This window comes from Peromyscus leucopus, chromosome X (assembly GCF_004664715.2).
Source record: "Peromyscus leucopus breed LL Stock chromosome X, UCI_PerLeu_2.1, whole genome shotgun sequence".
Lineage (NCBI taxonomy): Eukaryota > Metazoa > Chordata > Mammalia > Rodentia > Cricetidae > Peromyscus > Peromyscus leucopus.
Window position 1 is genome coordinate 31,524,436 of NC_051083.1, and position 15,428 is coordinate 31,539,863.

General features: G+C 39.8%; 1 protein-coding gene across 1 annotated transcript in view; it reads left to right on the forward strand.

Moving 5' to 3' along the window:
- The window catches only part of Reps2 (RALBP1 associated Eps domain containing 2), a 230,421-nt gene that overhangs the window by 102,599 nt on the left and 112,394 nt on the right, over positions 1–15,428 (forward strand). Inside the window, 1 exon segment of the mRNA XM_037198871.1 lies at positions 13,794–13,932. Within this exon segment, the coding sequence (XP_037054766.1) occupies positions 13,794–13,932 (139 nt within the window).

The following is a 15,428-nucleotide window of genomic DNA, read 5'->3' on the forward strand; positions in this document are numbered from 1 at the left end:
TCAAGAAAACTCTGGGGAGCTGTGGGGTTGGTGGGTAAACGCCCCACACTCTATGATTAGTTTACTCCTAACAGGGCCATGGGGAGGGAAGTCTGCAGTTTGGGTTGTTTCATATTACACAGTGAGCAGTACACTACAGATGTTATTTTGTGGCTGTGTGTTGTGAGCTCTTAAGATGCTTATTCCTTGGAGCCTAAACATTTTTACAAAGTCAAATATTGAAAAGGATGCTGAGTAAAAAGTGACCCTCTCACTCCTACCTTCTAAGCACCCATCACAGAAACAACTATGACACATGTCTTTTGTATCTCTGTATACAAAATACTTATTATATATGACTCAATTTAAATACATATATAATTATATGTAGTATAATCAAAGTTTGTAGTTCAGCCATGTGGTAAGTAACCTATTATACATCAGCATTTTTCTTTAGCAGTAACCTTACTGACATTCTGTGGCAATACACAAAGACTCTGTCTTTTTGTGTTTTTCTTACACAACTCTTGGGACTTTATTGTATGCATTTTCTATAAGCCATTTAATCAGCCCCTTCTTGCTGACATCTAGCTCTTGCAAGCATAGCATTGTTTGCAGTTGTATGGGTTCAATTCCTAGGTATAGATCTCTTTAGTGAAAATGTCTACACTTTGGTAATTTTTATAGAAAATTTCAGATTGTAAGCTATACCAATTAACACATTTGACATAATGTAGAAAATATATCTTTTTTGGTACCTTTGTAAATATAACATGTTAACAAACTTATAGACCTTTGTCATCCTCCTATGTGAAAAATGCTAACCTTTGTATATTAATTAGCATATATATCAGTGAATTGGAATATTTTAAAGTTATGAAGTTCTTCCCTATGTGTGCTTTACTGTGGATTGCTTCTTCTTACCCTAGGCCTTTTTAAAATTATGTCTAATCTATTTATGACTTTGTACTGATTTGACATTCTTAAGCCTGAAACCATAAACTGACACTTTAGACCCACGAGATTCTACAAGGTGTGTGGAAAACTGCTCCTTATGTCTTCAAATATAGATTGTGGGCACTTGAGGTACTTGAAGGAGGCTAGGGCCCCAAGCTTCTTTTCTGCTCCATAGAACATCAGGTCTGTGGGCAATGAGAATCTCTTGTTTATATGATTATGACAATAAAGTTGAATCACTTAGTGTCTTAGTCAGTGTTTTATTGCTGTAGAGAGACACCATGACTATGGCAACTCTTATAAAGTAAAGTATTTAATCGAGGTTTAGTCCATGGGAAGCATGGTGGCACACAGGCAGACATATGCTGGAGAAGTAGCTGAGAATATCAGGATCCACAGCCAGCAGGAAGGCCAGACTGGACTTGGAATGGGCTTTTTGAAACCTCAGAGCCCACCCTGGTGACACACTTCCTCCAACAAGGCAGATGTCCTAATCCTTTCAAATAGTGCCACTCTCTGGGGACCAAGTATTCAGATCTGTGAACAAGGGGACATGCTTATTCAAATCACCACATTTAGTTTATGGGTATAGATTAGGTAAAAGGTCATTTGTTCTTAGAGATAGTAGGTGTAGCCTCTCTGTTTTGTTTATTTGGTAAAGAAGTAGAACTGTCTTGATTCTTTTTATAGATTTATATATATACCCATTCTTGACTTGAGATAATGTTTACCACATCCTTTCTCCATTTTACTTCAAACCCTATCTAGATTTTTATACCATTTCCTAATGAATAAAAAGGTTTATGTAGACTGTCTAATGAGTATTTTACCCCACTGTGTCTTATAGGCAGTAGTTTTCCTGTCCTGACCGCCCACTCCTCATCCTGGTAGCTGCTTCCAAATTACCACACAGACTTAGTATTATTTCTAAATGTTCAGTCAATAGCCCAGGCTTGTTACTAGCTAACTCTTACATTTAAATTAACCCATTTCTATTAATCTATGTATTGCTATGTGGCTCATGGCTTTACCTGTCCTCTAGCATGTCTTGCTTCCTGGGAAGCTGGCTGGCAACTCTCTGATTCTGCCCTCCTTTCCATCATTCTCAGTTTGGTTTTCCTCCCTGGCTACTGGCCTGTCAGCTTTTTATTAACCAATGAAAGTAATACATATTCATAGTGTGCAGATGTATTATTCCACAGCATTGTCACTGTAAAACCCATACGTAGTTGAATGGCACTATGACCACAAGTAGGACCAGTTTTTTGTAGTATCAAGCCTCCTGTCTTCTAGTTGCCTTTGCTTGTTTATAGTTATTTTTCTATTCTTCTAGCTATTATTCTTGGGGAAAGAAATATTTTACTTCAAGTGATACTCAAGTTTATTTTTTCTCAGGTGAAAGCTTTTTTAAAAATCACTGATTGTACTCCTCAGTAAGTGCTCACTATGTGGCCATGCTTCCTGAAAATTAAAAAGGCTATTTGCTTTGTTTCTTTGCTGGTAGTTACCTCTAAAATAAAAAGCATTTTTTTAATTCTACAATGCTAATACTGAAGAAATATTGGTTTACTGAATAAAAACTCCAGGAAAGTACATATCTGGGAGAGAAGGTGAAGGATATTTGCAGGAATAAGATATTAATTCAGCAATTATCATAACTGGTCAGAGTGTTGCCTTAAGACCTGAAAGCATTTATATTTAGAGGTAGTGGGTATTGAGAGAATGGTGATAAATAGCCATAGATTTAATGGCATTACAACTGGGTAGTTAGACTACAAATAAATGCAAATGAATGCATTCTATTTCTGGCATTAGTGCTCTCACACAAGGTGTGAGGCATTGCACTGAATGAAGAAGGCTTATTGTAGCCAGAACTTTCTGAGGTATAGTTAGGGTGCACATTGATCTGATAGATAGAATCTTCTTTGAGTTGGTGTTTTAGATTTAGCTGAAAACACCTGCCTTAATACAGGATCTTAGACAACACTTTGTAAAAGTAGAACTAAGAGTGGTGTTTGTTTCTGATTTACTCTCCAGGACTCTTTGGTCTTAGTTATAGACTAGGCTGTTAACATGTAAGCTGCCGTTATAAGGACACTATTTTAGCCTTTGGCTCATCAGTGTTTTTTTTTTTTTTTTTTTTTTTTTTTTTTTTTGTTTTTTTTTTGATGTGAGGTGAGCAGAGTATCCGGCTTTTCTCCAACAGCAGTAGTGACGACTGATTGATTGTATATTTAGTCTCAATGCTGTGATTGGCCCTTTCAGTCTTTCCAACAGTCTTGCGCAGTAGGTATTACATCCATCCATTTGGAAATCTTAGTAAGTAGCTTTCATGAGTCAGCAACCATTCCAGTGTTACATTGAGGACTGCAAACTTGTTCTTAAGGTACTTGTAGCCAAGTTGTGGAGATGAGTTCAAGTCATACAATCTCATTTAAGTATGTAGAATTGAAAACTGAGAATCACTGCAAAGATAAGGGAGTGTTTTGGTGGCATGAAACAGAAAAATCCAACATAGGGCTGCAAAGTGGCTACAAAGTGAGGGAAGACTTCCCCAAAGAAGTGATGCTCAGGTTGAGCTGTGAAGCATGAGGGTAGGACTTAAGTTGACCAGGCAAGGATGGAGCTGCAAGGTGGGGATAGGAATCTTTGATGTGTCAAGAGCCTCGACGAGGCATTCACTGGGCAGGTTCTTAATTGTGGAGAGCAGGAACTCCCTTGACAAATTTAGCAAAAGTGCTTTATAGCAGTGCCATATAGTATGGATAACTTAGTAAATCATCAAAAGACCTGAATAAATTCTAAGCCTATAGGAACAGCATGTCAAATCTCACAGATAAGCCTGGCTTCAAAGGGAACTTTGCCTCCGCCACAGTCAGAAAGCTACAGGATTGGGAAATGCTGCCATTGTTTCAGCTCTGCTTCCGCACTGTGTGTGCCCTCATGAAGGCACTTGAAGACCTTGTTCACGGGTCCTTTCACCCTGTAACTTGGATCTGAATCAGGCTTCCATTGGGTGTATTTGTTTAGTGGAAGTTATGTCCCATCTGGAATTGGAGCACTAAGTGTTTGGGCAATGCAATTGTTCTTTAACCAGGCAGCTCATGCAGCACGAGGAGTTATGCTAAGATAGGGTAAAATATATTTTGAGTGAGCCAGTCTGCCACATATCACATAGAGAACAGACACACTTGAACTAAAGGAAGGCTGGTGTGACTGGAGCCTGAAGTGGGAGGGAAATGAGGCTCGAGATCAAGATAGGACCCTATGGGCTTTCGGATTGCTTTTTAGGTGTGGGAAGCAGGTGGCTTAGAAGTTAACGTGTTAAGAAAGGGCCACCCCAAATTTGCACGCCACTCTGTGTGTTTCTGGAACCTGCACTTTATTGGTACATTCAGTCTGTAGCCTAAATCTCAGAAGTATTTCTTGTTTTCAGCCTGGATTCTTGGAGCATCTGTTTCCCATCTGGAATTAGGCTATCTTGAGTGTGAAAGGGAGAACATCCTGGCAAAGACAGGCAGCCTTGACCTGACTTGCAAGGCTTCAAGGACAGGGATGGAACATTGTTGCCGTACTTTTGAGTCTGTAGGCTTAACAAAGTCTCTTCTTACTGCTGACTTCTTATTTTTTCCTGCTTCTCTTCTAAGCAACAAGAAAACCCCTGACAATGCAAAAGATATCTCTCCTTCTGGAGTAGAAGACCTTGGCTTCTTATGGAAGAATTGGAGACAGTGGTTATTAAAGAAATGTTTATGTCCATCGAAGTAGTATTAATGTTACATATGAGAATAACAATAAACTAATGACTAATTAACTGTATGCGTTGTAGCCTAACTCAAGTCTTTAAACAGTGAAATCATGCCAGATGCTGCTCGCATCCAACAACTATGTGCTTAAAAAGAGGTTTTCTGGATAATCTAATAGTCTACCAGTTGTAATCTGAAGCTGTATCAGATGATGGGGGAGGATATAAATCTAACAGTCATTCACATCTCAAGAAAAGATCCTTGACCTACAAAATTGATTTAGGTATTGCCATTAGGTTCTTTCTGAAAATGAAACAGTTCTTTTTTTTTTCAAATTTTTCTATTTTTATTTTTTATTGTTTAAAATTAATTAATTAATTAATTTTTCTATTATCATCTTGATAGAAACAATTCTTTATTACAGAATGGATGGATAGGTAGAAAGAGATAACCATAGAGCTTATAGACAAAAAAATTCATGTTCTGCCTCTTTTATTTTCTAGGCATGTGGTCTTGGTATATTACTTATGTTACCTAATCATCAATTTCTTGTTTTGCCAATGGGAAACAATGGGACCTACTTTGTAAAGTTATTACAAGGATGAAAATCGGTATATTAGATACTTATAGTACCTGTCATTTAGTAGAGTAGTGAATGCATGTTACCAAACATTCATTTATGTTCGTGGGATAGCTTTCTTTTGTCTGAAAATTTAATATGCATATAATGTCTTTTGATAAAATCATCCCCTTTCCTTCCCCTCCAGCTTCTCCATATGTCCCTACCACTATTTCTTACCAGCTCCATATACTCTTAAAAATTCCATTGAATTCACATATATGCATGGGTGAAGGACAGTCTACTGAAGCATGCGTATCCAAGAAAACCGACTCTCCCTCCCACAGCAGCCATCACTTGCCAATAGCTCCTCAGCTAGAGGGGGGATTTCATGAGCCCCTCCCCCGAATATGCTGGGATTTTAGCTCAATTCTGTGTGTAGGTTTTTTTTGTTTTGTTTTGTTTTTGTTTTTTCGAGACAGGGTTTCTCTGTGTAGCTTTGCGCCTTTCCTGGGACTCACTTGGTAGTCCAGGGAGGCCTCGAACTCACAGAGATCTGCCTGCCTCTGCCTCCCAAGTGCTGGGATTAAAGGCATGCACCACCACCGCCCGGCCTTTGTGTAGGTTTTTATGTAGTCACAGTTGCCGTGATTTCATGTGTGCAATGACACTGTCATGCCATGTCAAACATAATTTCATTTCAGATAGTTACTACCTTTGGCTCTTACATTCTTTCTACTACTCTTTTCCATGATGGTCTTTGAGCCTTGGGAACAGGGGGCGTGCTGTAGTTAGCCGTCTAGAGTTGAGTACTCCGTAGTCTTATATCTTTCATACATTGTCCATTGTGAGCCTCTGTACTAATCACTGTCTACTACAGCAAGAAGCTTCTCTGATTAAAGTTTAGAGATAGGCTAATCTAGGGGATTGTAGTAGAATGATATTTTAAGGTGTGTTTCTTTTGCTTATGCTGCATTTGTTTAACTCCAAAGCTGTATAACTGTGCCTGTCTAAAACACCTGATGGTCTAATAAAAAACTGAACGGCCAGTAACAAGGCAGGAGAAAGGATAGGCGGGGCTGGCAGGCAGAGAGAATACATAGAAGGAGAAATCTGGGAGGAGAGGATCTAGCAGCCAGAGAAGGAGGAGGACTCCAGGGGCCAGCCATTTAGCTACACCACAAGCCACGGAGTAAGATTTACAGAAGTAAGAGGACAGGAAAAGCCCAGAGGCAAAAGGGGAAACGGGATAATTTAAGGTAAGGAAAGCTGGCAAGAAACAAGTCAAGCTAAGGCTGGGCATTCATAATTAAGAATAAGCCTCCGTGTGTGATTTATTTGGGAGCTGGATGGCAGGCCCCCCAAAGGAACCAAAATACAAATAACAACAGGGGGTAGTTTACTACTGTATTCATTTAGCATAATAATAATAATAATAGTTTTCGGTTCTCTCCTAGGGAATATGACCCAGCTAGCCAGGGGGTTTTGGCCCAGTTAACTGTACCATGCATGAGCTCTGTCTTATGGAGTGGCCTTTAAATCCAACCAGAAAGTGGTTGGCTACTCCTCTAACATTCTTGCCTCTATTACACCAGTGGGCGTACATACCTTCCCAGACTAGTCATTGCTGGGACCATTTCGATTATCTTTAGAGCTAGCAACTGTGTGTGGCACATTAGGCTCAGAGAGGTTTCTACAGTTTAACATTGACCTGAGATGGCAAAATTAGAGCCCGAAATTACTTTGGAAAACTATGGCTAAAAGTAGTTTTTGTATTGTTTTTGCTAAAACTTGAAAAGGACTTTAGTCTAAAATCATTCTACTTTCATGGGTGACATGGCTGAACTCTAAGGCAGCAGCATTTATAGGAGCCTCCAGGGTAGTCTTGTTGTCTAAGCAGAACTTTCTATGGATGAAAGAGTCTACATACCCTTTAGACATTCTGTTGGACAGTACTTCCTTGTAATTCGTATTTTTCACCTCTGGGTGATTTTTAAGGTACTTTGAGGGTGAACTTCACCTTTGGGGATTTTATTAATAGTATTACTTGTTAATGAGTCTTTTGATGTCTCTTTCATTACAAACAGCACATTTTCCCTAGAGATAATAACTTGCAGCACCAAATATTTGCATTTCATTTGAAACAGAATCAAGGAGTTGAATGTTTTAAATACAAGCAAATCTAATTCTCCTGTGTCTAGAGAAACTGTATAATGAGCCATATGTTTGTAGATTATGTAGACAGATGTGGAAGAATTCTTTCTCCTCGTGTTCTTTTTTGTTTTTCTTTTTAAACAGGGTCTCATGTAGCTCAGGCTAACCTCAAACTATGTAGCCAAGGCTTGCTTTAAACTCTTGGTCTTCTTTGCATCTACCTCCAGAGTGCTGGGATTATAGACATGTACCACCACACCTGGCTACTCAGAGATATTTTTTTCTTAAAAATACTGGCAAAGTTCAAAATTGGTGTCAAGTAGTAAATATCTCTGCCCAGCCAATAAAACCAATAGAGCTAGGGTTGAACTAGGCAGGCTCGTCAAGATGTGTTTGCAGGCAGAGCCTTTCCTGGTTCGGGTCTCTGCTTGGTGGCTGAGTCTCCACAGAACACTCACTCCCACTCCTCAGTGCTCTCAGCCTTTGCTATTTTCTTTTAAGTGACGGACTTTCCAGCTCTTTGTTCATAACACTCTGTTGATTGCTGTGACTGATTGGGGTTACCGCAGAGGTGATGGTTCTGTGTGCCTGAGTCCTGCAGTGAGATGTATGTCCCTTAGTCACTGATAAAGAGGCACTGATTTCAGTTCTGTGCTGATGGCTGTGTGGGCTTTGTTCTCCTCCATTTCTCTCCTCGCCCTCCTTACCTGTGAATCACATTTGTCTCTGGCTTCAGTTGCTTAAATGGTTGTAAATGTTCTTCCTGTCTTCAGTCTTCGCTGAGTCATTTTCCTTCCTTCCTTCCTTCCTTCCTTCCTTCCTTCCTTCCTTCCTTCCTTCCTCCTCCCTCCCTCCCTCCCTCCCTCCCTCCCTCCCTCCCTCCCTCCCTCCCCCCTCCCTCCCTCCCTCCCTCCTTCCCTCCCTTCCTCCTTCCCTCTCTTCCTCCCTCCCTCCTCCTTCCCTCTCTTCCTCCCTCCCTCCCTCCCTCCCTCCCTCCCTCCCTCCCTCCCTCCCTTTCCCTTCCTCCCTTCCTTTCTTTTTTTTTTTCTGAGACAGAGTTTCTCTGTGTAGCCCTGCCTGTCCTGGAGCTCACTCTGTAGACCAGGCTGGTCTCGAATTCACAGAGATCCGCCTGTGTCTGCCTCCCAAATGCTGAGATTAAAGGTGTGCGTCACCACCACCTGGCTCCCCTGAGTCATTTTCAATGAAAGGATCCTTTTATGCTTCAATCTGATTATCTCATTGTCCTGTTGAATATTATCTGTGGCTCCCTACTGTCTTCTAGATACACACTCTAAGTCTGTTAACTATGAGCTCTGCTTTCTACGTGGACCATATTGAGGCAACTCCACCCATGTCTCTGTTGAACTAGAAGTATTTATGTCACTCAAAATGGAGCTGCTTCTAGGATATGGCCATTTTCTCTGTTTTGATGTCTTTGTGAATGCCACCCTCTTTGCTTGCCTTGCTCTGAATGTACTGTGGCTTTGCCTCTTATACTTGAAATCACTTTGAATCATCAGAGGGTTAAGTCTAGTCCTCAGTCCTATTCACAGACTGTCGGGTTCATTAGGAGATTGTGGTTAGAACTTAGAACTTGCATTTCTAACAAGTCCCCTACTCATGCTGATATGTGTGGGGACCAGAGTTTGAGTAGGAAAGACTGGGCTACCTCATATTATGAAAACACTTCCCTTACTGTTTTGAGATTGCCTGTGTGCCTTTCTTTCTTAGTGGGCACTAAGCTTGCTGAGAAAAAGAAGTTGTTTGTGTATCAGTATGTTTCTAGCAGTCAAGGTCTGGGTTTGTTGGTATTCAATAAGTGTCTGTTGATGTGAGAATGAACATGTCACTGTTTGTGCAATGAAGTTTAACTTATTTTGCTTCTTCTAATGGGTCAGTTTTGGGGACTGTTTTTATCTCCATGAAGTGTGGGAAGTCATTTCTTCTTCCATATGCCATTATCTATCTGTTCTTGAAGTAACTCAGTAGATACAGGACACATAAACTCCCACAAAGATTAGACTGCAAGTGAAAAACAGAAAGACAGAGCTCGTACTTGTAGAGCTCAAACTTTAAAAGCTCAAACAGACTCGGAGATTTTCCTTTTTTATTTTAAGCTTTTCTTTGTTTTTGAGGATTTCATACATGTATACAACAAAATGATCACAACTACCTCCCATTTCTTCCTGCAGTTCCCTCACACTCCCTAAAACCCAGTTCATTTTAGTGTAACTTGTATTTTTCTGAGAATTTCATAGGAGTACTGTATTTATGTCATTTCTTCCCTCCTCCCTCCATCTCTTCCCATGTCCTCCACTCTCTCTCAAATTCAGCCTCTTTTTCTTTAATTGCTATTGTTACACATACACATATATGTATATATATATAAATATAAATCATTTCAGTGTATAAGTATAACCTGTTTAATTCATTTAGTGTTGCTCTAATATGTGTGTTTTTGTGGCTGACCATTTGGATTGGATAGCCAATGAGGGAGCTCTCCCTGGGGAACACTGATTCTACCTCTCTTAGCAGTCATTCATTATCTATAGCTCTTTATCTAGGGGTGAGGGCTTATGAGATCTCCCTAGTTCACACTGGTATGCCAAATGGTGTTGTCATTGTTCAGGTCTTCTTTGTACCACCATATTGTTGAGATTTCATGATGGGCCCAGGTGAGCGGGCTTAATGCAGGGGACTGAAGGACCATAGTGTTCAGATGCCCTCCCTTTGTTGTAAGACCTTTTGGGTCCTAGGAACTAAGAATGTTCCTTGCCACCTTATGCTTTCTTAAAAATGAGGGGTTTTGGGTTCTCATGGGAAGAAAAAAAGAGAGATTGGGAGTAGAGTGGCCCAGTGTTTTTTTTCTTTAAGAATTGTTAAATTTAAGTGTGTGTATGTGTGTGTGTGTGTGTGTGTGTGTGTGTGTCTCCATGTCACAGTGTATATGTAGAGGTCGGAGGACAACTTGAAACCGTTAGTTTGCTTCCTTTCTTTTACCATGTTGCTCCTGAGGATCAAACTCTGGTTGTCAGGCATGACAGCATGCACCTTTACCACACCAAGCCATCTTGACAGCCATCTATGTGTGTATGTGTGAGGGCATGTGTGTAGAGTCAGAGGACAACTTCTGGGCACCAGTCCTGTCCTTCTACCATTTGGGCTCTGGGGACCAAACTGAGGTTGTTGTCAACCTTACTTGCTGTCAGCTCTTACTTGCACCTTGCCAGGTTTTTATATATATATATAAATTATATATAAATTATATATATATATATATATATATATATATATATATTATATATATATATATATATATATTCTGTAGCCATTTTGAATGGTCATGGCCTGGGAATGTTGAGTACAGATTTACGTTACCCCAAAATCCATGTTCTAACAGTGAAACAATTTCATGGTGTTTTTATAGTTTTACAGAACAAAGAAAGTCATAAATAAAGAGGCAAGTTTAAAATACATTAGTGGGTACATCCTAGAGGCAGTTTCAGCAAGATGGAGGAAGCTTTTGTATACGCTCAAGATGCTATCTGTTGACAGTCTTAGCTTTTGGATTGGTAGAAACTAGTGGTCTGCTAAGTTCATAGATTCCAAAAGGGTTTTAACTATTAGTCACAAGATGTCAGTTCTGACACAAAGCTGGTGAACAAGGGATGGCTGTTCTGGAGGGCTAGAACTTAGCCCAAGGTAAGGTAGCTAGCCTCTGAACCTGCACCGTTCCAGTCTCTCCAAGTCCTGCACTTGTAATCAGTTAGCCTTTGCAGACACAGCTTCTCTTCCTTGCTCTTCATACTCCTTCTTCCATTACGGGTCCTTTAGACCCTTTTTTGTCCCACTGCTCACTTGTCTTTCAGCTCCTAACAACCTTGTTACTCTTTTATCTTTTACTCTTAATTTTTGAGATACAGTATTACCATGTAGATCTTGAATTCTCTCTTCAGCCAAGCTTGGCCTTGGACCCATGATCCCCTGAGTCAGTCTCCTGGTTTGCAGGGATTATAGGCATGCACTCACTCCTTTCTCTATATCACTTCTGTCCCGATCTCAAGATTCTTATGGCTTTTTCATAGCTTTAAATTTTACCTGGCCCTGGCTGTGGATCATGGCCTGGCTATGTGTATGTCCAGGTTTTGCTTTCTTTGCTTGTTGGTCTGTATATTTGTTATTTATATCTTTAAGAATGAACATCTTACAAAAGTTCTTTCAAGAAAAGAACTTTCTATGCCAAAGCATCTCAGAGGCCAATGTGTTGTGTGCCCACCCACTGTTATTCCAACTTAGCCACATGATACCAGGTATGAGTCAGGTCATTCATCCACATGTGGCTGCTGACCTTACCTTTGTAATAGACTTTGTTGGGGCAAGAAATGACCTGTGTTATGGGTGTGGGCATGGTAGAGATATAGAGATGGCCCTTTGGAGCAGAAGGCTGTGGGAAAAGGGAGGATTTGATCAGGCTGGCACCAGAGGAAGAGTTTCCTGGGAAGAAGAGCTAAGTTTGGTCTATCAGACATGTGAGCCCATGGGCAGTTGGAAACCTGCCAAGTGAGCAAAGAGTAGCTTGAATTTTAAGAGTCCCGAGGGCTGGGTAAAAGAGGTGGACTATTTTGATAAGCAACAGATGATCTCATAGGCTTGTTTTTTGGTCCTGGAGATTGATTCCAATGTCATATACATGATGGATAAGTGCTTTACCTTAGCAGGAGGATTACCATCGTACTGAGTGTTTGTAGACTTTTACGCTGAGGGATCAAACACCTCCTGCCTACACAGAGAAACCCTGTCTCAAAAAACAAAAAAACAAAAAAACAAAAAAAAAAAAAAAAAAAAAAAGCTCCTAACACTACCCAGATAGGAAATAAAGTAGCTGTGTTTGAGATTGGAGAAAGAGCAACCATGGCTAACATGAGCAGCAATTAGCTAGGGTGGCTTCATTCTCAGGAGAGAAGGAACACACTCCAGGGGAGCAGGAGCTTCCGTTTAGTTCCAGGCGATGCAGCAGTTTGACAATGAGCATGGAGCTGTCTGTGCAGTGATAACCTCTATTTCCCCTAGTTTCCTTTTGCCTTCCCTGTGGCCATGTCTTGGTTCCATGGACGTGGCTTTTGGTAAAAATATGTGTTCTTGCTGTAGATGGGAGGGATGGAGCAAAGCTCCAGATGTTTCTCTCTGCACTTCCAGTTTGCTTCTGTTCCCAAAGCCTAGTATAGCTTTTGTTTTCTTCTGTATTAGGTCTCTGGACTTCTGAGCTCTTAAATCTTCAAATTTGGCATGCCTGCCCTCTAGTGGCAGGTTTGATGCACCCTCTTGTTACCCTGCTGATGGCAATACCATGATAGTTCTCACGCCTCACTTTGTATTTAGTAAATATTCCCAACTCATACATGTGAAGGACAGATTCAGTGATACTGACTTGCCACTCAAATAGGACCCAGAGACATAGGGTTGACTTGGAAATTTTGGCTCCTGGATTTATATAATGCAAATGCAACAGGAATAAAGAAAAGATTAACCCCCTTATTATAGCTCAAGCCTATAATCCCAGTACCCAGGAGTATGAGGCAGGATTACAGTAAATCCAACACCAACTTTGCTACATATTATGTTCTAGGCAATCATGGTTACAGTATGAGATCCAGTCTCAAAAAAAAAAAAATGAAAGAAGAAAAGGAAAAAACACCAAAAAGATTATGTGGTAATAGTTGTAGCTGTATGTCCTGTGCAGCGCAGAAGAGAACCTGAAGCTAGGAAGGTGCTCAGTAGGTAAAGCACTTGCTATAAAAATACAAGGACCAGAGTTCAGATCCATTTAATGTCTGCTGGGCATGGTAGCTTGCCTGCAGTTCTAGTGCTTGGAATGTGGAGACCTGAATCAAGCTGGCTAGCTAGCCTAGCCTTAGCAGAGAGCTCAAGGATCAGTTGAGAGACCCTGTCTCAATACATGAGGTGGTAACCAATTGAGGAAGACACCTGATCAGCTTTGGACTGCCACATACATGTGCCACCACACATACTTGTGAAAAAGCTTATTATTTTGTTATCTACTTAGCTAATCTAAAAGGATCAAAATATGATGACTAGCTGAAGATAAGAATGGTTGTCTTTAAAAACCCGTCTTTTAACACATTGGAAAAATTTCATCATTCTTTAACTGTTCAGTATTTCATGTTTAGTCATGTTAACTTTGAAGATATGAGAGAGCGTAAAGCCTGATATCTACTTTATATCATAGTTTATGTTTTAGTTCAATTCTTATTGTGAAGCAGTTATGTTTATTCCCTTGAGGAAAAGTGAAGAGAAATATAAAATAACTTTCATTGCTATTTAACTCTTATACATCATCTCATGAAAGGAAGGTTCTGTGAGCACTGTTTCTAAAGTCCTTTTCAGTGGAGAGAGAGCTGCAGGATAACAGCAGTAATTACCCAGATGAGCCCTGGAGGATAACAGAAGAACAGCGGGAGTACTATGTCAATCAGTTTCGGTCCCTCCAGCCAGACCCGAGTTCCTTCATTTCAGGTGAGAGAACATGGTGCCCATGTGAATAATGGGGAACATCTTGAGAACCAGTTGTTGCAAAATGAATATCACAGCCTTCTCTGATTCCAATTTATATTCCTCTAAGGTGGAATTTCTTATCAAATGTAAGTCATGCAGAAAAGAAATGGTAATGATCCTGGGAGAATTATACTGCCATTGCAGAGGGCTTAAATGGGAATTTGGGGGAACTTGGTCCAGACCCTGCACCTTCTCAGCCAAACCACTTGAAATAGTAGATGATAGTGCCAAGGGACACCTTAAATTGCTTACTCATTGTATTAGAGTCAGAGCAAAGACAAATATAGCCTTCCAGCACAGGTCTCCTTGTGTTTTATGCTCCCTAGAAGTTTTGGGTCATGCTCATTTCTTTGGCTCAAGTCTTTCTTCCCTGGGTTTTGAAATTAGGATATGAGAGGAAAAGTGGTCAGCATTTTCTCAATATCAGTTCTTCTGGATTATCTTCAGATACCTGCAAGCTGAGAGGGATTGATTTAATTACCATGTGCCTACATTTTACCAGGCTAAACAAGAAGTGAAATAGTGGAGTCTGGAAGAAAACTTGATAAAACTTTCATCTTCCACTTCAATTTTAAAGAATAACAGTGTGGTTTTAATCATTCTAAACTAACAGTGAAGCATGGATTAAGACTAATTTTCTATGAAATAAGGTATATAATTGATATAGTCTTGTATATGTAAAAGCAAATTTTGGTGATTGGTGGTAATGGTGTCATGGAAGGCAGAATAGTGTAGAAACAACAAATTAATTTTACTGTCATGATTTAGAAAAGACAAGCAGAGATCTAGGTAATATATATTGACAGTGGGGTAACCTTACCTCTTGCTCAACTAAGCCTTTTTACAGCAGATGCAGATATTTAGCCAAATATGAATAAGTGGTTGTTAGAAGTGTTTTTTATTTTCTTTCAACCTTTTTATTTTTGCAAAATTTCAAGCATAGATACAACTTGACTTGCCACTATAATAAATCCCCATGGGAAAGTGTCAGCAATCTTTACTCCTTCTCAGCCAAGATGATTTTGAAATATACTTGCCAGAACATTTGATTTGAAAAATATTACAAGATATATCTTTGGGTCTCTTAAAAAATAACAGAACTCATTGTTATATGTGAGAAAAATCACAGATTCTTTAATACTATCAAGACTTCATTGTTCAAGTTTTTCTGATTGTCTTCTAAGTTCCTTTATTTATTTATTTTTTTGGAGCTGAGGACTCAACCCAGGGCTTTGTGCTTGCTAGTCAAGTGCTCTACCACTGAGCTAAATCCCCAATCCCCTAAGTTCCTTTAAAATGTTTAGTTTGATCACAATGAAGGGGTTCATAAATGTCAGTTAGTCAATGGCTTTAAAAATAAAGATCTTAATTGAGATATAATTCATATACCATAAAACTTACCATTTAAACTGTGCAGTTCAGTGGTTTTTGATCATTCTTGGACTAGATTCATAACC